At 36.2% G+C, this 22,864-nt stretch overlaps 1 protein-coding gene across 7 annotated transcripts in view; it reads left to right on the top strand.

Moving 5' to 3' along the window:
- The window catches only part of LOC134337713 (calmodulin-binding transcription activator 1-like), a 1,241,580-nt gene that overhangs the window by 61,329 nt on the left and 1,157,387 nt on the right, over positions 1-22,864 (top strand). For all 7 annotated transcript variants that reach the window (XR_010016050.1, XM_063032918.1, XM_063032917.1 and 4 more), the window contains exon 2: positions 1,537-1,655. Coding sequence is in view for 6 of the 7 variants with exons in the window: in XM_063032918.1 (XP_062888988.1) it covers positions 1,537-1,655 (119 nt within the window). In the remaining variant the exon portion in view is untranslated. The remainder of the gene's footprint in view (positions 1-1,536; positions 1,656-22,864) is intronic.

Here is a 22,864-nt window from a genome sequence, read left to right as displayed (position 1 = left end):
ACCTGGCTGGTGGGGGTTCCTTGATGATGGGTGCTGCTGTTCTGTGACAGCACTCCTTGTAGATGTGCTCAGTGGTGGGGAGGACTTCTAAGAAAGAGGCATTGCTGTGCATTCTTTGTAATGACAGTTACATGCTGGGCTCAGGACAGATCCTCTGAGATCATAATGACGCTTCTTAATTTGCAACTTCATTTGACTTCCATGACCATAAAATTTAATTATCAAGTAAAGATGTCCACAGTTATAAATATTATCCAGATCTCTGCTACTAGTGTATTGAGGGATGTCATTTGAGGTCAGAATCAGGATTGTCTGTGATGACTCCAATATTTAAGTTGCTGCTGAGATTCTCATTTATGACTTGCTGTCTACTTAAATTAGTTTGGGAAAGCTGTCTGACAACTACAGAAGTATACTATGTTGATGTCGAACAGAAGGCGCAAAAGAAATTTGAATTTCCTTACGGAGCATTTCGTTTTTTTTATTCACTAATTGTATTTGGATATAATGAGTCCATGAGTGTGCTGGAGGAGATGGTGAAGGGACGGCAATACATTTCCATTATGATTATGTGGGACTTGGGTGTTAACTTGCATCTCTTTTCCAACCTTAGTTGGAAAATGACTTAATTTAAACAATGGAAATTTTTTATGACCACAGTATAATACAGGGTATGTAACACAAATATGTGCAACAGTGCACTTTTATTGTCATTATATTTTTAATATAAATTATGTAACATAATTTTCAGTATTTTTAGATTGAAAAATAAAACTGGGCACTGTGACTAAAACGTTTAGTAAATTTACTTGCTTGAAATTTATTTTCTTTGCTTTAACTGTGGATTGTATTTATTGTGGTAAAGTGCCATTAAACAGCTTTTAAAGTAAATGTAGAAGTATAGTATAGCTGCAGGATGGAGTTACAATATAACACGTGAAATTAGAATCTCTTCACTACTCACTTTTTTGTTCTTATTAATTATAACTATTTTTCTGAACTCAAATTGATAATCAATATGAACATACCAAAAATGTATACAGAGTAATAAACTGGCGGAAGAGCTCAGCAAGACAAGCCTAGCAGTTTGTTTTTTTTCACTCCAGATTATTGGATGTGCAGTCTCTTGTGTCTCCATTCTACATTTTCTTCAACAAGATAAACAATTGAATGCATTCAGTTTCAGTGGGGAGGTGGTATGATGACAATATTTTCAGCTAAGTGTGGCTTGCAAGTCAGTATCCGTCAGCTTTATTTGGGGTTGTGACCCACACTTCAGAGAGCCCTTTTCTAGGTAATTACAGGTAATAAGTTCATGTTCTTGCAGCAGTCATGGCAAGTTACTCTTGTATTTTGTAGTTGCTGTGTAGTGCAGTCACAGTGCAATGGTGATGGAGGGAGTGAATGTTCCATTGAATCAGCCATAATGCCATTCAAGATGGACCATATTCCCAGGTTGGACTGGCCCTCCCCTGCTCTTTATGTGACTTAAGTTTCTTGATTGGTCAGTAATTTGTATGATTTTGCTAATTTCAGATGATCATGGAAACAGCAATGGCAGTCATGTGAAAATATTCTTGCCCAAGAAATTACTAGAATGTCTACCGAAATGTTCTGCTTTACCAAAGGAAAGACACCGCTGGAACACAAATGAGGTAATGTGTTTGTTTCTACTGACTCCACTGGATTATAAGTAGCCTTTTAATGTTTCATCTGTCCATTTAGTTGAAGGTTTTGTATTGGATTGTGTGATTATTTTCTACAAAAGGACTGGGTGGCAAATGGAAGAAGAGCTATAAAATTCCATGGGTAGATCTCACTAAAAATCAGAAAACTGCTTTTGAATGTAGAAGTTCACTGGTTTTACCTCTTGACCAATACAATGATTCCTACTGGAATCGAGTAATCAACATTTGAACATATAGGATTACAATTAAGCCTGCAAACACAGGTAATTGTGCAATAGTGCTCCTATATGGTGGTTTGTTTACCCTTGGCCCATTTCTTCTTCCTATTCCCTTAGTGACTTGATTGAAGCTGTTCAGTGAAAATGGCTTCCTTGGGTTTATGATAATATGCTACAATATGTTTGTATGTTTAAATTCTTATTTTTACATTGGTAATTACAGTCATCTTAACAGCTTCGTAAGAGAGATTTTCTAAATACATTGTCTAATTCCTTACATTAACATGATCTTGTGGCATTTCATTCTAGGCTATTCTGGGATTGATTCTTAAACCTATTACTTTACTAACAAGCCTGCTTGCTCATAGCTGTTGATTATACAATACAAGAGATGACTATTCGAGTGGAAGACCTTGAGTTTCTCTTGTATGGTCTGTGATAACCAAACTTAATGTAAACACAATAGCCTTTGCTACATTGTTCATAATGTAGGATGAAATGCTTGGTGTCAGTTATGAGATTTCTTGCAAACGCAGCTTATGTTTTTTTTTATTCACCCTGTTGGTCAAAGAAGGTCTTTTCTCATATGATTTATCTGCTTGAAGATTTTTGTCTTATTTATGTTGAATATCTGAATCAAATGTGGAAGATTGAGTGTTAAATTAATTCATTGAAACTTTCCAATGGAAGTGATCTCAATTATCACAAGGAAATAAATTGCATTCTTAAGTGTTAAGTAATAGCCTTCAAAGATAATCTGGTTTTATTGATGGGTGTCCATTTATTAATGCATTTTATGGTAGAGAATGGTGAGTAGATAGTTGAATCTTGCTTTTGATTATATTATTAGATAGTGACGAGTTCATACTATTTCTATAAGAAGGTGTCAAATTAATGTAGCAGTTATATTTGCTGTACCTGTTATCAAGATGACAATTTGTTTCATTATAAAAGCACCTTGTCATTTTCACTAATTGCTGAAGCTTTTACTGGTGGAGTTAGTTGTCTTTTTTGTATAATGTAACATACAGTGGGATGGTTGATTACACAGGCAGTCCCCAGGTTTCATAAGGGTCTGTTCCTGACAACCGTCTGTAAGCCAATTTCTCTGGGAATGTTGGTTTTCTATAGTAACCCAGATTGTATTACTTTGGTATAATTCTTTCATTTTATTGAATAATCATCCTTACAATACTTATAGTTAAACTAATGGAATATCAGGCCCTCCATCGGTTGGGGTCAACCATGGATGTTACCTCTCAGCCATTTGCAAGTATGCAAGCCAGGGGTGTACAATATAGAGAGCAAGCTGTTGCCCATGCAACAGGCTCCTCATCACCACACAGCCAGTTAATTCAAAGGAATGGCAGCAACTGATACAGTTTGGCACCAGCGACATCGCAGGAGTTGCCAGTCAGCTTTGAACTCAGAGACTCCAGCTCTGGATTTTTCCTCAGACTTTACTCCTGAAGCCTTCCCAATAAAGTGGGTATAGCAACAAGCAGTGGAGGTTTGAGATCAGAGTTTTCTGTCTAGATGAGCTGCCAGTCACGGATAATGAGCTCCACCTGCCCAGAACATCCGGTTTTAAGGCTTCAGTAATTCACCTTTGTCCCTTCTCCTGTCAGTAGAAACAGTTTTGCTGGGCTTAGTCAGTCAGCTGGACTTGGTTGTCAGAGGCTATTTGAGACGCATGACATTGGAAGCATCTAATAGGTAGAGGGAGCTTATCCCCACTAACACTGCCCCCCTCCCACCCCTGCCAGGCTATGACAACCTTAAGGAACCAAATGGAATATATTAATTAATGAATACCATGAGAATGCCATTATATGGGAGAATTTACATAAAGTTACATTTCAATAAGTTAGGAATTTACAATTTGCAGTGCCTCTATATTGTAAATTTCTTGATTTAATATGTATGCTCAGTGGTTGTGATTTGAAATTGAAGCTGACAAGTGAAAGAAATTTTACTCTGTTCAAATAAGGTGGTGACAAGACATCAACTACCATGTAGAGAAATCTGAATAAAATTTTGTAAAGTTAATGATTCTTCTCCCTTTATTTGGATTTTAATCTATTTGTATTACTTTCTGTGTTACTCTGTTCATACTGTCGTATTCATATTTTCATAATACACTGATTGAAGTGCAAACTGTGGAATAAGAGAATGTATTCAGCTTCAGTACATAAACGTGCCAATTAGCACAATTAAGCAGGGTTACAGGTATAGATGTAAATGTAGCCAATGCCAATTATCTGACTGCCAGCCAGAACATCTTATGACAAAGTGTGGCTGTGTTAAAGAGCTAATTTCAAACTTTCAGCAAGGAATAGAAGTAGTTTAAAGAGTGTTCTAGATAGTTTAAAATATCCCAAGCAATTTCACAATGGCACAATAAGACATTTGTTCTCAATGGCCCAAAGGGTTAGATTTGAAGAGGTTCTGAAATGAAGAAAGATGCTTAGGGAGGGATTTCCGGAGTATGGCTGTCAGCAGTGGATTAAGGAAATTGGGGACAGCAAGAGGCCATATTTGGCTGCACTTAGAGTTTGTAGATGGTTGTGTTGCAGAGGAAGAGTCCAAAACTACAAAGGGATTTAAACAAGATCAAAACACAGTAAAAAACGTATAGTTTCAGAAATCAGAAATGATCATCTTAGTGCAGTGAAGAACAAGGAAACTCTAATAATCATTCATGAAATTACTTGAATCCATTTGCTTATCTGACTAATTTTAAGGGGAGGAGTGCACAAATCAGGGATGCACTAAGTATTTGGCCTTTTCCTTGTCTCAACACTTTCTTTATGATAACAAAATGGCAACTTGGGAATCTGGGAAAAGACTCACATTTGGTTCATACTATACTGAAGAAATGTAGGAAGCTCAGTGTTTGCTGATCCGTGTGACAAGGTCTTATTCTGGAAATATACTTTACAAATTTACTTGATTTGATGTATTGGGGAGGTCATCTAGCCAAAGCAGGTTGAGAAATCCATCAATATTTTGTTAATTTCTCTTTTGGGTGATTCCTGACTATTTATATTATCCCCATTTTAGCCATCCTCGTAGTCTTCCCATGTTTTGTACCAATAAGCATAAAATTGAACAAGTTTTAAACATTTTTCATTCTCTTAACTCAACGAATAGTTGCATGTGTTTTGTAGAAAGTCACCCAGTAGAGGAATAGCAAATATGGATATGATCTGAAAACTCTCATTAATTTCAGCCTATTTATTATACTATAAACATGTAACCCATTTTTTTTCGTTCAAGTCACAAGGAAGATGGTAAAAATTGAGCTCCATGCAAAACTACTCAAAATTATGGATGGGAAGTATTTAATAGAAATCAATAGTTTGAATTGTTTGTTCAGGCACTGTCTACTTTGTCTTCTGAATCACCTACTATACAACAGTATTGTTGTGTCTGATTGACAACAAAATTGTTTTATTCAGGCACACATTTGATACTGAATAGGAATGCTTTGTCTCTTGGACTTGTTCAGAAATTTGGCATTTGGATTTTACAAGAATGTTGAATAAAAGGTGCAAATCAGTTTGAATTCCCTTGATCACTGATAGAGTGTAATTGATTTTCTGTATATATTGCGATTTAGCTTTGGTTGAAAGCTCTTAACAGCAATGTGTAAAACAATGTTTCAGAGAACCATGTTTCTCTGAATGTCTGGTTATGGGTCATCGTGTTTGATCTCAATGTTAAAATCAAAGAAAGCTGTGAAAGTGAATAAAGAAGTATATTTAAAAAAATATACACAGTGGCCACTTTATTAGGTACAGGAGTGGAACTTGGTGTGGTCCTCTTCTTCTGTAGCCCATTCATTTCAAGGTTCAATGTGTTGTGCATTCAGAGATGGTCTTCTGTAACGTGTGATTATGTGAGTTACTGTTGCCTTCCTGTCAACTTGAACCAGTCTGGCCATTCTCCTCTGACCTCTCTTATAAACAAGGCATTGTTGCTCACAGAATTGCTACTCACTGGATGTATTTTATTTTCTCAATGTTCTCTGTAAACTCCCATGAAAATCCCAAGAGATAAGCAGTTTCTTGGAAACTCAAACCACCCTGTCTGGCACCAGTATCATTCCGTTGTGGAAGTCACTTAGATAACATTTCTTCCCCCATTCTGATGTTTGATCTGAACACAAATGAACCTCTTGACCATGTTTGCATGCTTTTATGCATTGAGTTGATTGGCTGATTTGATATTTACATTAATGAACAAGTATACCTAATAAAGTTGCCACCAAGTGTACTGGATAGATGGGGACTATATGAAAGATTACTTGTGAAAATAAAGACAAAATTACTGTCAGAACCTGCAGATTGCGATTACAATAATAATTGGCTGTAAAATGCAGCATCTAAATATGTGTGTTGTAGTTATTGAAATAACTTCATGTTGCAACATGCCACTTTTTGTGATTTACAGATTTTTTTACATATTTAATAAGTTCCACACCTTTTGAGAGTGATTTGGGTAAAAAAGGGAGAGTTTTTTTTTCAAAAATTGTTTTCTTTTAAATAGAAGATTCATAGGCTCCAATAATGCATCGCCTTTTACATTAAAAGTGAAAAATGTTCTTGAAGTAAGAGAATGCTGTTAAGCCAACAAAGTGGAAAGAAGTGGATTGTTTGATTTCATATTGGAACATACAAACTTTTTTTCTGATAAGGTGTCTGGATGTATATAATTTTCTTGTGATATAACAAAATTTAGTTGGATATTCCAATAAATATGCATACATTTTAAGTTTCTATTGTTGCTTGCATATAACATTCTGATTTAGGACTTAACTGTGGTAAAATCAACCTTTTTCAAACAAGACAGCATTAAAGTAATATTAGAGTAGGTAGAAATGTTTTCCAGGTTTGAAAGACAAAATGCCAGGTGAGTTCAATTTGGCAGTTTGGGAGATGAGAAATATTAAAAACAAGAGCTGCACATAGTCTGCAGGTTAATGTGAATGTCAACATTGAGTGAATCAAAATGCATGACCTACCAGTTGGGAGTGGCGATATCTCTGATGTCCGTATGTATTGTCTCAACTTGAGACATCCTAGAGAGCAGTGAATTTTCAAGAAAAGGATTGAAGGACAAATGAATAGTTTATTGTACTTGTTATCTTTGCAAGTTCTATTCAAATCCACCCAGAGTGTTGCTCCCTATGAATTCTCTGCAATGTACCATCCCACAAATCTCCTCGGTTGACAATGAATTAGTAATTAGTTAACAATTCCTATCCTTAAAAGATAGGATAGAATTATCCAGAGAATTATCGACATGTCAGCTTAAAGTTCTAGGTTCAAGGTAAATTCACTTCCCTGTGGCAACAAAGATATATGATCAAATCAGTGTAAAAAGAATACACAAAGACAGGTGAACAACCAATGTGCAACAAAGATGGAACTGTGCAATTATAAAAGATCAAATAATGATACTGAGATCATGTTGCAGAGTCCATTGAACATTGGTAATAGGAAGAAATAATGGAATTCCAACTAAAAGAAGGAACAAATAACACGTAGAAAGAAAAAGAATAATAATAAGCTGTCCAGGATGAATTTCAAAATAGAAAACCTTAAACTAAATGTTACAAAAATTTTTGAAGTCTTGGTTATGATAATATTTTGGATATATCTTTGTGTAGATTTTAAAAGGCTTTAGATAAGTAGACCAATGAGTAAAGTTAGAGAGTGGGAAGTCAGTGGACAGTAGTATAATGGATTACCTGCTGGCTTCAAGTTGGAAAGTGGACGGTTTGAATAAAATATTCACTGTTAAAGTGGAACCTCTTTGGTTTACAATTTAACAATTTACACTTTTAGTGGTGGGCATGATATGTTGGCACCAGAAGTACGGCAATACTTGAGGGCTGCTCCCAACACATCCTTGGACTGTGTTGGTTGTTGACACAAACAATGCATTTTACTGCATGCTTCGATGTGATAAATAAAACTAATCTTTAATCTTTGTTTAATCACTGATAGGCCATTTTTTTTTCTGATGCAGGCTTTTGATCCAAGATGCCGATACTTCTTTTCCTCCCACAGATGCTGCTTAATCTGTTGAGTTCTTCCAGCAGGTTGTTATTTTTTTCCCTGTTGGTTTTTGTGCTTTGCGGGAATATATTTTCTGCAAATTATTCATAATTTAATTGCTAGCCCTTGTTGGATCACCTTCATATCTTTCAGGGTATTTTCTTAATTAATTACAGCTAACTTTTCTCTTGCACCTTCATAACTGCCTTTGTTTAGAATCTAAAGCCCCTAGTTTTGGCTTGAAGCGAATTATTTTCAAACACAATACTGTCTATTATGTTTTGCCTATTCATCTCTTGATTCCTTTATCAGGAATGTTATCGGTTAATATGTTCTCATTGCCACTACCTTTTTCCGAGTTGATTCTTCAACATGTCAGTCTAAAAACCATCTTGTATACGTTCCATAAATTTGTCCTCCATCTTGTTACAACTAATTTGATTTGTCCAATATATATACATAAAAGGTACCTCATGATTTCTGCATTATCTAGATTACATGGACATCTAGTTTCCTGGTATGTTATTTCTCATGGTAGGGGAGTCTAGGACAAGAGGGCATGACTTTAGGATCGAAGGATGCCCATTTAGAACAGAGATGCGGAGAAATTACTTTAGTTGGAGGGTGGTAAATCTGTGGAATATGTTACCACGAGTGGCTGTGGAGGCCAAGTCGTTGTGTGTATTTAAGGCAGAGATAGATAGGTTCTTGATTAGCCAGGGCATCAAAGGGTATGGGGAGAAGGCAGGGGAGTGGGATGACTGGAAGAATTGGATCAGCCCGTGATTAAATGACAGAGCAGACTTGATGGGACAAATGGCCTACTTCTGCTCCAATATATTATGGTCTTATGGTCAGCCCAAAATGTTAGTTGTTTATTCATTTCCATAGATTCTGTCCGACCTGCTGAGTTCAATTAGTATTTTTGTGTGTCATTTTCACAAATGTGTTTGTTGGGAGGTGGACAGGGAAAGTAAATAAATCAACAGAATTTGATTTTTCCAGATTTTATGCATGTGCAGATGATGGCTAGTTTTCTAGGCGCACAGAGCCCCCACCCATAATATCAGGTTTGCTTGCAGAGGAATGGGTATGGAGACTTTGGAGGTTGTATGAATATTACTAAGCCAGGAATTTGGATGTCATTTTATTGGAGGGGCATTGAGGCCATAAAGAGCAGCAGGAATGGATCAGGTAGGTCTGTGGGATAGAAAGTGAGAGAAGGACTGGCAGGATTTGCACATTCTATTGTCAAAATTAGGTAAAATAAGAAATATTTGCCTGATCATACACTGATACAAATATATTAAGCAGAATGTAATATTAAGTTCCATGACTGTAAGATATTTCAAGTCAATACAGATCTTATCAAATAGAGAATCAGTATTCCATATTCTGCATGTGGTGGAAGTATCAAAAAGACATGTTACTCATTGTTTACTTGGAGATATTCTCTTATTTTGTGTCAGAATGTTTGTTTAGATCCTGCACCACAGACTTGAGCACAGAAATGTAGCTTCACATTCCAGTGCAAAACCAATGATGTGCGGAGCTTCAATTTTTTGGATGAGGCATTAAACAGTATATTCACCTGGGTGCATATTATGAAAGATCACATGACACTCTTTAGGGGAAAGCAAGCAGGTAGTTTCTGTGTGACAGCTGACATTTATCCCTCAGCCAACTCTGGTAAAATAGAAAGTCTGATTATGGTCTTGTTGATGGAGCTTGCATTGTGCAAATTGGAAGTTGTGTGTTCTACATTACAAATATACTTTTTTTGGTGTTGCAAATTATAGGTACACTCTGGGAATTCTGAATGTCTGGGGACATCAGCATCATGAAAAGAAAAAATGTTAAATTTTCAGGCTTTAGGCTCTTCATTGGAACTGGAAAAGTCAGAAAATAAGTTAGCTGTAAGAGAGTTGAGTAAGAGATGGATGGAACAAAAGGATTGTTTCTGATTAAATGAAGCCAGGATTGCTGTAGAGATAAGCTGTTGATGAAGCTGTCTTGCTATGTTAGTAAGAGTGAGACGTGTGGGGATGTGGGAGAGAAAAGAGAAGTATAATAGCTAGGCACCATAGATCAGAGCTGTAGGAAGTACCCTGTGGAAAAGGCAGTGTTCCTGGAGAATGTAGAAACTGAGTTTAATATTTAAGAAAAAGCATTTCAGGATGTATATTGCAGAGGTCCCCAACCTTTTTTGAACCACTGACCGGTTTAATATTGACAATATTCTTGAGGACCGGCCGACGGAGTGGGGTGGGAGGTGGCGGCGGGGGGGGGGGGGTGTTAATCACGACCGGAATATAGGTGATAAGTCAACTAAGTCACTTATAAGTGGCTAATACACTCAAATTCATTTCTAAAGGAGTTTATCTAACGAATTTAATATTAAACACAGTGCATATTTTCCCCGTATGAACATATAAAATCATTGCAACACACCAATATCGCTGAATCAGTGGGAGCCCTAGGCTTGTTTCCCTGCAACAAGTCGGTCCCATCGAGGGGTAATGGGAGACAGTGATACTTGAAGGGGGTTCTTTGTGTCCAGTCTATTCCGCAATTTAGTTTTCATTGCATTCATTGCAGAGAAGCTGGCTTTGCAGAGATATGATGTTGGAAATGGAAGCAACATTTTCAGTGCTTTCGTGGCTATCTCAGGATATTCAGCCTTGACTTTGATCCGGAATGCCGGCAAAGATGTTATGTCAAACGTACTTTTCAGCCCACTGTCATTTGCAAACTCGGAGAGTTGATCTTCTTCCCGCGCTGACATGGATGACGTGTGGGTAATGACCTCGCGTGTATTCGAGTTCCAACAATGGGAATGACAGGGAATGAGGAAAGGTGCAGCTGACTCATATCGTTTCATATCGCCAAATCATATCGTTTCCTCGCGGCCCGTTGGTTGGGGACCACTGGTATATTGTATGCATTTCTCTGACATTAAATGAACCTTTGAACCCAATGGAGTCCTTCACTAGCCTTCACTATCCAGAAATAGCCAGTTCTGATATAAGTTGTGAAATCTGCATTATGTTTCTTCAGTGTAGAGAGAAAAAAAACAAATTATGAGTATCTAACAGAGTACAGTCAAGTTGGAAGAAGTGCAAGTAAACTCTTGCTTCACCTGGGGAGGGATAGCTTGGGTCCCTGGATAATGGGAAGGGGAAAGGTAAAGGCAAAGTGCTGCATCACAAAGTTTTAGTGTCTTAATCACAAATGCTGTTCTTGTGGTTAAAAATCTATAGTTGTGAGCATGACCCTGTCTATTCAAACTGGAAAGTGCGGAATACAGTGCCTACATGAAGCCAATTATCACTGACTGTAAAGAGTTTGTCCATCCACTCCATGACCACTTGGGTTTCCTCCGAGTGCTCCATTTTCTTCCCACATTCCAAAGTCATATAGTAGGTTAATTTGTCACGTGTGTAATTGAACAGTGCGGGTTCATTGTGCCAGAAGGAGCTGTTATCATGCTGTATTTCTAAATAAAATAAACATAAAATCTGGAAATAACCAAAATGATAACATACCTCACCTAATAAATACCATGTCCTCTTGTACACTACTCTTTATAAGGCACCTTACTAAAAACAATACACACAAAATGTTGGAGGAACTCAGAAGGTCAGGCAGCATCTATGGAAATGAATAAACAATTGACATTTTGGGCCAAGATCCTCCTTCAGGATCTTACTTAAAAGCATTCAGGAATTATAAATATACCATGTCTATGGGTTTCCTCCTGACTGTTTTTGAAGACCTGTTGTTTGTTATTCTCACCCAAATAAATTAGGCACTATTATTCCACTACTCACCACTGCAACCCCACCTTTTTAAAAAAAATTCTTTTGGCCTTTTCTTCTGGCACATTGAATAACCTAGAACATGGAATTTCTAGTTCCTGATCATGTTTCCCTAATAGCCGCAAAATCAAATTAATTATTTCTATTTGTGCATTATTTCTATTATAATGCAGACAAAATTCATGATACTTGAAGATTAAAAATGCAACTCTAAACAGTATTGCCAATTTTACTGCAACTTTTGTTGCACCCTTCTCCACTTCAGCTTGGGTGCAAGGATTTCTAAAATCCCCGTTTAATTATTAACTCATCTAGCCCAAATGAACTTATTTGCATGAACCCATTTGTGAAGATTTTGTTATTCAAAACTTTGTTTAAGTATCATCAAAATCGAAAATTAGTCATTTGAAGAAAATATATTCAGTATGTTTTATAGAGCATTTTGTTTATTGATGCTATCCTTTCTGCTGAACTTGATGTTGCCCTGTTTTATAATTTATGATTTGTTATTATGAATAATGAATTAACTTGTTAAAAAGTATATATTCCTTAAGCTCTAGATGCTTGAGGTGGAGATTAAAAAAAAGATTGATATTCTTGAGCAGTCAAGTTTGCACTGATTTTTGGTTGACCTGTTGACAAGGATATGAATTGCCTTCACTTCTATTTTGCAGGGTAGGACACATAACAATGTCTGTCGTAGTTTAGGTAAAATTGCTTTTTTAATGAAGTGTTCCCTACTGATATAATCTTTTACAGAGGGATGAATCTATAGGCCAATGGGAATAGAATGTTCAAATTATACCAACCTGTTAACTCGTCATGTTTTCAGCTAGCAATTTGCTGACATGATGTGTTTCCAGTGACCGAACTCACTGCCAATATAAGGAAAAAATAATAAAACATTATACACGGGAGCCTTTCGTTGAATCTATCATTTCTTTTACAGCGTATACTCTTTTGAAAGATCCTTTTAAATTTCTTTTCTCTGTTTTCCTCAGATAACCATAATATTACAGTTCAAAGCCTGTCACATGCAGAATTGTCCCTTTATGCCAATTCATTTCAGTGATGGTTAGTAATATTTTAATTAAGTATTCCATTTGGAGCAGCAATAACGAGTTGGCAAGCTGTACAGTTGCAGAAGCAGAATGAATTGGTGCCCTTGGTTAGCACACCAGCATGCTTATATTCTATTGATTACAATTCAAGCAGAGCAATGACAACTGTTAATCAATGCAAGGGTATTAGATTCGTATCTTTAAATAGAAGTGTCAAAGAATGCTGCAAAACTTTATTAACCTTACAAGCAAACAATGTTCAAGTCAATTTAGGTGAAAAGCAATCAAATGGAATTTGTTCTAAGTCCTACTTATTTTACTTTTTCTGGGTTGCTGTTTCGAGTGGTTGACTAGATTTCACAACTGAACAGGTGGACTTCTGATTTTTAGTCTTTGGTCTATCAATATATTACACAGTGATATATATTTTATTGGCAAAAATAATCTATATATATACTTATGTAATGAAGTTATTGGAAACAAATATAAACTATTTTTTAAATTTCTCAAACTTATATCAAGCCTTTGATTCTTTATTCATCTCATGAACAAACTTGACTACACTGCTCTCCATTTTTTTCTGTCCACTTCATTAATATTAATTGTAAATAGTTGAGGGCTCTGAAGAAATCCCTGTGGTACTCTATTAGTAACAATCCACCTGCCGAAAAAGACTTGCTTCAATACATTCTACTTAATACCATTTAATTAGCCTTCCTTTTACGCTAACCCTTTGAAGTCTATTTTGTGTAATAACCTTTGGCAAAGTAAAATGTTCTGCTTATTGGGATTCCCTTTTATTCAATCTGATCGTTGCATCTTTAAAACACTCTGATTTGCCAGACATTTTCTGTTGATGAATCAATGTTGACTCTACCTAATCATGTTTTGATTTTCTAAATTTATTACAACATCTTGTTGACAACTAATGTAGGCTAATTGTTATATTATTCCCAACTTTCTCATGCTTCATTGACTGGTTATGGAAGAATTAATACTTCCTATTCTGTTAGGACAATTCTAGAATCCCATGAATTTGTGAAATTCATCACTAATTCATCAATCCCTGCAACAACCTCTTAAAACAATTGATGCAGGCTATATCATATCTAGGAGGTTTGTCTGTTTATAACCCTCTTAAATTTTTTAGTAATTTCCTTTGCCAATATGTATGATTTACATTCCTATCAATGAGCCCTTGGTTTTGCACCTATTTTTGATCCATTTATGTGTCATCTACAGTGAACACAAGTACAAAATATTTATTTGATGACTTGGGCCTTTTTACTTCTCAATTTCTGCTGCATTTCTCTCTGTGGTGTTCAGATTTATATTTGTGGTCTACCAAGCTTTTGACAGTCCCTCTGTATACAGTATGTGACAATAATAAACCAATTTCAATTCCATTTTTAACTAGCTGTATAAACTAGTAGTTTTTCCTTGCTGATTTAAATTTAGTTTTCTCAGTCTTCATCATTTTTTGTCATTTGTTATTGCTTTCTTAAAATTCTTTATGGAAACATAAGCCTTTTAAATAAGATCCAAATCCTTGTATCCATCTTCATTTTGAGCTATAGATCAACTTTACTCGTCGATTTTATTTCTCAAATATAATATTTTTATAAAGTCTAAAATGTTTCTTAAAATTTTGCTATTTATCTACTGGCAAAATCTTCTGTTCTAATTTCACACTTACATTTGCCAGTCATTTCTATGAGCAGCAAACAAGCTGCTTGAAAAACAACAGTAGGTCATGCTGCATCTGGAGAGGTGAGTGGGCAAGCAATTCTTGATATTTTGGGTTGAAGTCCTGCATCATGGAGGAAGGGTGAATGTTCTTGGGCAAATGGAGCCAGGTAGGAGGAGAGGGAGGTGTGAAGTTGCCTCCGCCTATCATCCTCTTGTGTCCATCTTCCAATCTTGCAACTCCACTTCTCCAACCCCTCACCTCCCTCAAAATCTGGCTGTATATACCCCTCACACTTCATCCCTCCTTAGTCTATCAATCAGTTATTGGCTCTTGTCTCATATATCTCCCCCCTTCTACCCCCCCACTCTTCTCCCCCTCTCCCCTACCCCTCTCTCTACCCCTCTCCCCCCCTACCCCTCTCCCCCTCCCTCTCTCTACCCCCTCCCCCCCACTCTCCCTCTCCCCCCATCGGTCCTGATGCGTGGGTTTGACCTGAAAAGTCACTCGTTCCTTTCCCCATACAGATGTTGCTCAACCCACTGAGTTCCTCAGCAGATTATTTGTTGCTCCAGATTCTAACGTTGTAATCTCTTATGTCACCGATCATTAATGTTGACTTGAATATTGAGACTTCGGTTTCTGACTGAACTATCTCACTTTTGTACTGCATACAAAACTATTACTTCGTACTTGCTTTACTCTGGAGGATCATGTATGAGGAGAAGTGTGATCATGAGCCTTTAATTACCCCAGATAGTGGTTTAAAGTAGCCTTTTCTCCAGTTAGTTGAATAAGGCAATGCTCCAGGAAACTGTTGTGAAAGGATTCTATGAATTTTGAAGTACTTTTGTCAATATAATTTACTCAGTTGTATGAAGTTTATAGCTTATTGTATCACTATTGCTGCAAGCTCTTTTTATTTATTGATCAATGCATTCTCCAACAAATTTGATAATTATTCAATTTCCTTCTTGGCTAAGATATTTCTCACTTTTGTCATGTGTTATTTTAGATTCATCCTTATTCCATTACTATTGTGACTGCCTTTCTATTTTGGCAATTATTATACCCTGGAATAGTCAATTTTGCAAATTTTGTCAACGTGCAACCAGATCTCTAATGGCTCTTGGATAAGACCTATTTTCTCTATTCATGTGCCTTTGAGCCTTCTATTTATTTCTCTGCGTAATTTATGATGTACATCAATATTTTAACTTTTTTTTAAAACTTCAGTCAGTTGGCCTTTGGCAGTTCCATATGTCTCAAAATGAGATAGTTGTTTCTTTACAAGCATTATTAGCATACAATTTAGTTTAAACATATATTTTAATAAACATTTTGTTAAAGTTTACCTTGGCAGTAATTATAATTATGCCATTTTCATTGAAGGCATTATTGTGCTATAACACTGGATGGTGCATTACTTGAATATTTTTGGATAAATAATGAGTAATATTAAATAATAAGTATTGGTTAGTGAATGATAAATGGTAGTGTTTGATTTTGTATAAAGGAAGTATTTTCCGTGGTTTGATATCTGATGGGATCTGAGAACAATTTCACTGGCCCTTTAAGGAGTCTAAAAGATAGTTGGTAATGAAAAATGGAGAACATTGCTTTTAAGTTGCATTTGTGTTTGAAAACTTCTGTCTACATTAATGTTTACTTGATCGGTCTCACATTCAAACCTCTATTATGGCATAATGAAGCTGTCCTTTATGTAAGTATAATGTTTCAAAGAAAATGCTCCATTCTAAGATTTCATAATGATACTGTATAGGATGTATAACAAGTCAACAAATTCAAATATCTTGGCAGCCTAATAACAAGTAATGGCAGGTGCGACACAGATACCAAATACAGAATAGCAATGGCGAAAGAAGCTTTCCAAAAAAAATTGAAGACCATATTAACAGACAGAAAGATGAGCACATACACTAAAAACAGAATATTGCAGTGCTACATTTATTCTATCCCGATTTATGGAAGTGAGTGCTGGACCATTTCTCCAGCAATGGAAAAGAGACTAGAAGCAGCTGAATTATGGTTCTACAGGAGAATGTTAAAAATATCATGGACCACACACACATCAAATGAAGAAGTTCTCAGAAGAGCCCAAGCAGTTTGATCACTCATACCAACAATAAGAGAAAGACAACTCAGATTCCTAGGACACATCATGTGGAAAGATGAACTAGAAAAACTCATACTCTCTGGAAAGATTGAGGGGAGCAAACCTAGAGGAAGACCTTGGCTTATGTACATCAAAGACATAGCCAGGTGGCTACTCATCGAGGAAATGGAAGTCATCCAAAAAATGAAGGATAGATCTATATGGAAAACCATGGTCACCAAAGTTCACATCGGATATGGTACCTAGACAGACAGACACTGTATTGGAAGTTTCAGGTTATTGATGGGCAAGATCTGTCTTGATGATCTTTAATCTTTGAGGGAATGTCTACATACAAAATCCGTATAGTCCATAAATTGGTGGTAGAATTAAAGTCATTGCAAAGATATTGTTCCATTTATGGTATTGAAAATTGCTGTACCCTCACAATATATTCTGAAAGAATATACGTAGGAATCATTTAAAACAATTTTTATGATACTTTGTACAAGATTAGGTTAAGATCTGTGGTATGTGTTTTGGTTATAACATTATTTTCTCAGTTATGCGTACTGGTTGCTTAAATGCTGTTAATATTTAGTTTAATATGACATTTGAAAATTTTGGCTTCTTCACCACTGATGCAATTACATTTAAATACTTACCTGACAATAGCAGCTACACATTTTCTGTTTTAATGTGGTTATCCTTTTTTGTATAATGCTGTCAGAATTGCATTTCTGTAAACACTTGGAAGGAGGTGGGAACTGTGTGATTCATTTATCTCATATTAATTTACAGGACAAGATTATTGTGTCCTGTAGCATTGTGGGTAACTTTCTGGACCAGCAGCCAAAGTGTTGGACTATTGATCAAGAGACATTAGTTTAGAATGCTACCATGGCAGCTGAATTGCCCTTCTTTTAAATGACATCTTTTATTTAATGTCATCTTAATATTTTAGCCTCAAAAAAACAGATTTAAATTAAAAGTGGGTTGATTTGCTAATGGCCTTGAAGGAAGTTCTTTGTTAGTTATTGTGACCGTCATATGTGGTTGACTTTTTAAAACTGATTTCTTGGAGAATAATTGGCAGCATTTCCAGCTGTACTCACTTTTGCTATTTTTTTTTATCATCGTTGACTCATTTCTTGAAATTCCAGATGTGATATCGTTGTGGAGCTGCCATTAGCACATAGAATACATTATTGTTTAAGTCCAGACATATTTAAAAATAAATAATAATTAAAACTAATATTAACTGTCTTGGCTTTCACATCAAGAATGGCTAAATGGATGAGCCACAGGACCTGCAGAGTAATACCAGACATCCCACCTCTCCCGGAAGTTCCGCGAGTCTCCCGCATATTAATAGTGGCTCCCTGATGCCCACAAACTATATACAATGTCTGGGAAATCAATTTTGTTGAGAGCAAGAGAGAACGTGCGAGAGAGAGAGAAAAACTGTGTGTGTGTGTGTGAGAGAGAACGAACACACGTGCGCGCCATGGCAGAGTGTTCCAAAAAAAAAAGAAAATATAAAACGTACATCACCCCAGACTACCCTGAAGTGTACCCCTGCCTAATAGGGGTCAAAAATAATGAGTGTTGCTCGCTGCACTGTTTGCAGCAGTGACTTTTTGATTGCCCATGGTGGGTTAAGACTGTAAAAGACATGTTGAGGTGAGTTTAACAGGTGTCATTCGTTCATTAGCGTAGCTAACGTTATTTAAACTAGCTGGCTAGTTGCTAAGGAGCTACTCTATTGCAGACATCCCACCTCTCCCGGAGGTTCCGTGCATCTCCTGCAAATTGATGGCACTACCTCCCTAAAATGAGTTTTTGCAGTGTGGGATGTCTGTAATACTTTAGCAACAGTGGAGTTGGCTGTGAATTTTGCAGGAAATAACTTGATCCGCTACTTGAGCTTTAGAACACCTTTAAGAGTATGTTACACATTTCTGTTTGAATCTTGGTTAGCCCCTTTTTTTGGAATATATGCTAATAATCATTTTATCCATTATCTTTATTAACCAATGCTGCTTCGATTGCCTTGGATTATTTAACAATAGCGATCACAAATCAATCTAGAATATTTTGGATTTTAAGAACTGAATAAATAGTATTTTCCTGGAGATGAACGCAAACACGAGAAAATCTGCAGATGCTGGAAATTCGAGCAACACACATAAAATGCTGGTGGAATGCAGCAGGCCAAGCAGCAGCTATAGGAGGAAGTACAGTCAACGTTTTGGGCCAAGATCCTTCGTCCTGACAAAGGGTCTCGGCCTGAAACGTTGACTGTACTACTTCCTACAGATGCTGCCTGGCCTGCTGCATTCCACCAGCATTTTGTGTGTGTTTCCTGGAGATGAAGGAAGGTTTATTGGATGTAAATGTAAAAACATAGTTTGGATTTGCTGTATATTTATCAGTTTAAAAATTATCATTTTTGTAACATTATATTTTTAGTAGTTCATCCTAAACCATGAAACTGGGTTTGCTGACTGCAAAGTTCTAAACTCAAAACAAAGACCACAGGTACTTTTATTAAAGGGATAGTATACTGTAACTGAACAATTTTCAAACACTAGTTTACATCCCTGTTTATTCTCCATGATGAGTTTAGTTACCAATATTCTCTATTAGAGTGGTGGATTTCCTGACCCTATCAAGAAGGTACTTCCAGCTAACAAAGTAATTTAAAAGATAGTTCATTTATTTTTAGTGATACATGCTTAAATCTAGACAGTAAACTTAAAACATTTAAAACTTAGAGGATTTCCATCTTCAACATTTCCAAATTACAAGCTATTTTTAAAACACAAATCATTTTCAAAGCATAAAGCACAAAGGATTTCCAAAGCACAGCTACAATTTCTATAAACTAAAAACATGCTAACAAACAGGTTGTCCATCACAGAAAATGAAACCAGATTCCAGTTTACTTCATGTTTCTTCCATAGGTTCTTGATGTTCCTTGCCCCATTCCTAATAAGCCTGAACTGCTCTCTATATTTATATCCATTTTCTTCAGTTGGGTGATAACTGTCTCTCTCACTCCTCAGATACCCTATTATCACAAGGTTTAAAAGCATCTTGGAGAGACAGATCTCAAATAATGTGTAAAGCTAACTTCTTTAATACATAAACTTTTCAACATTAATAGGTCTGTATTTTGGTATGCTAGATATCAGTATTTTGATTATCTATCAGGTCTGCAAGATCCCTTGAAACAAACAACTTAGCTTGTCTGTTTTGAAACAAACCAAATTAAATAACCCGTTGTCTTATACTGCATCACCGATCAGCAATAAACCAGGTGTAGTGAGATACATCTCGCTTTTCATAGATGGGGTGTCTGCAAAATGCAGAGCCTCTTTGCAAAACTTCAAGCTGATTACTGCTTCCCATTTAAATTTTAAAAACTATGGACCTCTTAAAATTGCTACTATGCTTTCAATTTTTATTGCTAGATTTATATATCATGCTTGAAATTAAATGGAATTTAATTAAACCAATTAATTTGATACCCATTTAATACATCCCAAAGAAGCCTTTGACATTTTCATCGCTGATACTACAATAACTGAGCCCAGAACACACCAACTCTTATGCCTCAAACATACTTTATTTACTTGTGCACAAGGAGAGCAATATAGTCCCTGTCACCACACTATTCTGGAACCAGGACAGAAAACAAAATTGGCTTATCAGTTATGGATATTGATTATTTGGTGAATTGTATATGCTTGAATTCCTTATTTGCAAGATCAATTGCCATACACAATAGAGATGTTAAAAGTCAATAGACAACATAAGCTGACAACTGATCACATTTTGAAGTTAGTAAAGCAATTGTCCCTTAGTTGTTGGGTGTATTTCACTTCCTTCTGTAATTCATATCTCATCTGTCCCCTGCATTCCCTGTTGTGTAAAGGGAAGTTATGTTCTTCTAGGTTGATCACACACTACCGCAGTCATTCTGACCTATCTCCTATGCAGTAAATAAGGTCATTTACGGCAGTCTCACTTCAAAGGTCTTGCTTGACTACAATTACCCCAGGCTGTCCTTCCCTGGATATTGTCTGTAACTCTTGCCTTACTGCAACTTCCACAACATCAAGTGAGCATGGTTCTTTTATTAAAATATTGGTCCTATCACTCCAGTAAAGAAAGGGAAGGGAAGTTTACTTTCTATACATATCCTATCCTCATGGTAAAATGCAGATATCAGTATATCATTTTTAGAACATATTGATTAAATACATAATAAGATTAAGTACTCTTGCTATTATTCTAAATTTGCACATTGCAAACAATTCAGGTGAGAAATAAATTCTTGATGTGTCTCAATCAGATTCCTGTACCTGTATGTACTTAGTGGGCTGATGGACCTTTTTCTGTGCAATACCTCTCTCTGAAGGTGCCATGTTGATGCACGTTCAGTGTCACTGAATCAAGTTAGACAAAGATAATTAGAGAGTCCACTTCTGTTTTGATGCATTGTTTCAGTTGCAGCGTATGCAAAGTTACTTAGAATGTAATATCTCTAAGATTTGGACTACAAGCTTATTGACTTCAGGATATTATGTACTGATTTAAAATCCAGCAAGTCAGATCTTTAAATTTGTAACTTTATGCCTTCTTATTGGGTAACTCTAATACTGTAGTGTAGTATTGACAACAGTGATGTCTAGGTGTCTACAGATGAGAAGGGATCAGGAAGGAATTGTTTTCCTCTATATGGAGTAAAGTCAGAAAAGCAATATTTTTAAAACTTTAGAAGAGCTGATTTTAGAGGGGATGATAGTAACATTGAGTAGTTAGATGCCTTTGTCGTCATTGATAGCTGTCAATGCAAAAGATAGGACTATGTCAAAACAATTGTGCCCAGCTCTTCCTTTGTTCTTTAGGCTTCATTAAAAAGCTGAGATCTCATTTTCCATTTTAAACACACTGGCTATACTTTGCTGCATTTACAGATTTAGGCAAATGAAGTGACCGTATCTATCTGTGCTATTGTATTTTTGGTGAGCCCTTGTAAATCCTGAAAGTATTTTACTAAGAGAGACACTTTTTTGAGACAGAAGACGCCTAATTCAAGTTGATTGAGTGTTTTACCATGGGACAGCCATTGCATGTCAACATGTAAAAGTTGCTGATGATTGTTAGCACTTCTTCACACTTAGGCAAATATGCAAGAATTGCGCATTTGCTTTCTCAAAATTCACTAACTATTATATTTTTGTTTAGAAACTTTATAAAGTATTCACCTATTCTAATTAGGACTTGTATTTGGCAATGTGCTAAGGCCAGAAGATGTGCTTTTAACTTGCCCTCATTTGTTATAATTGCAGTACAAAGTAGTTTCACCTTGCTTTAGTTGTTTTAAAATATACACCTTTATGTTCGGGTGTTTGATTTCAAAGTGGCAAATTATTTTGGAAGTTTTCATAGCATTGTTGGTCAAAATCACACTCGACACAACATCCAACACACATCAAAGTTGCTGGTGAACACAGCAGGCCAAGCAGCATCTCTAGGAAGAGGTACAGTCGACGTTTCAGGCTAAGACCCTTCGTCACGAGGGGTCTTGGCCTGAAACGTCGACTGTACCTCTTCCTAGAGATGCTGCCTGGCCTGCTGTGTTCACCAGCAACTTTGATGTGTGTTGCTTGAATTTCCAGCATCTGCAGAATTCCTTGTGCTTGACACAACATGCTGATGTTTGAGGCATTCCTCTTCATGCTTGGAATAAACTTGTGTGGCATATTTTCTGTTGAAAGCCAAATGTTTCCTTTTTCAACTTCTCACCAAATGTCTCATATCTGTTGCATTTTTCTGAACTTTTGCTTGTTCCATTAAAAGAATCAGAATTAGGTTTATTATCACTGGCATGTGTCATGAAATTTGTTAACTTAGCAGCAGCAGTTCAATGCCATACATAATATAGAAAGAAAAGCAAAATAAAATAATAAATAAATAAGTAAATCAATTGCAGTATACGTATATTGAATGGATTTAATATTGTGCAAAAAACAGAAATAATATATATTAAAAAAGTGAGTTAGTGTCCAAGGATTCGGTAGTGTCCAAGGATTCAATGTCCATGTAGGAATCGGATGGCAGAGGGGAAGAAGCTGTCCAGATTGGCTGACTGTGTGCCTTCAGGCTTCTGTACCTCCTACCTAATGATAACAGTGAGAAA

This window comes from Mobula hypostoma, chromosome 25, assembly GCF_963921235.1.
Source record: "Mobula hypostoma chromosome 25, sMobHyp1.1, whole genome shotgun sequence".
Taxonomy (NCBI): domain Eukaryota; kingdom Metazoa; phylum Chordata; class Chondrichthyes; order Myliobatiformes; family Myliobatidae; genus Mobula; species Mobula hypostoma.
This window is presented reverse-complemented; position numbering and strand designations above follow the sequence as displayed.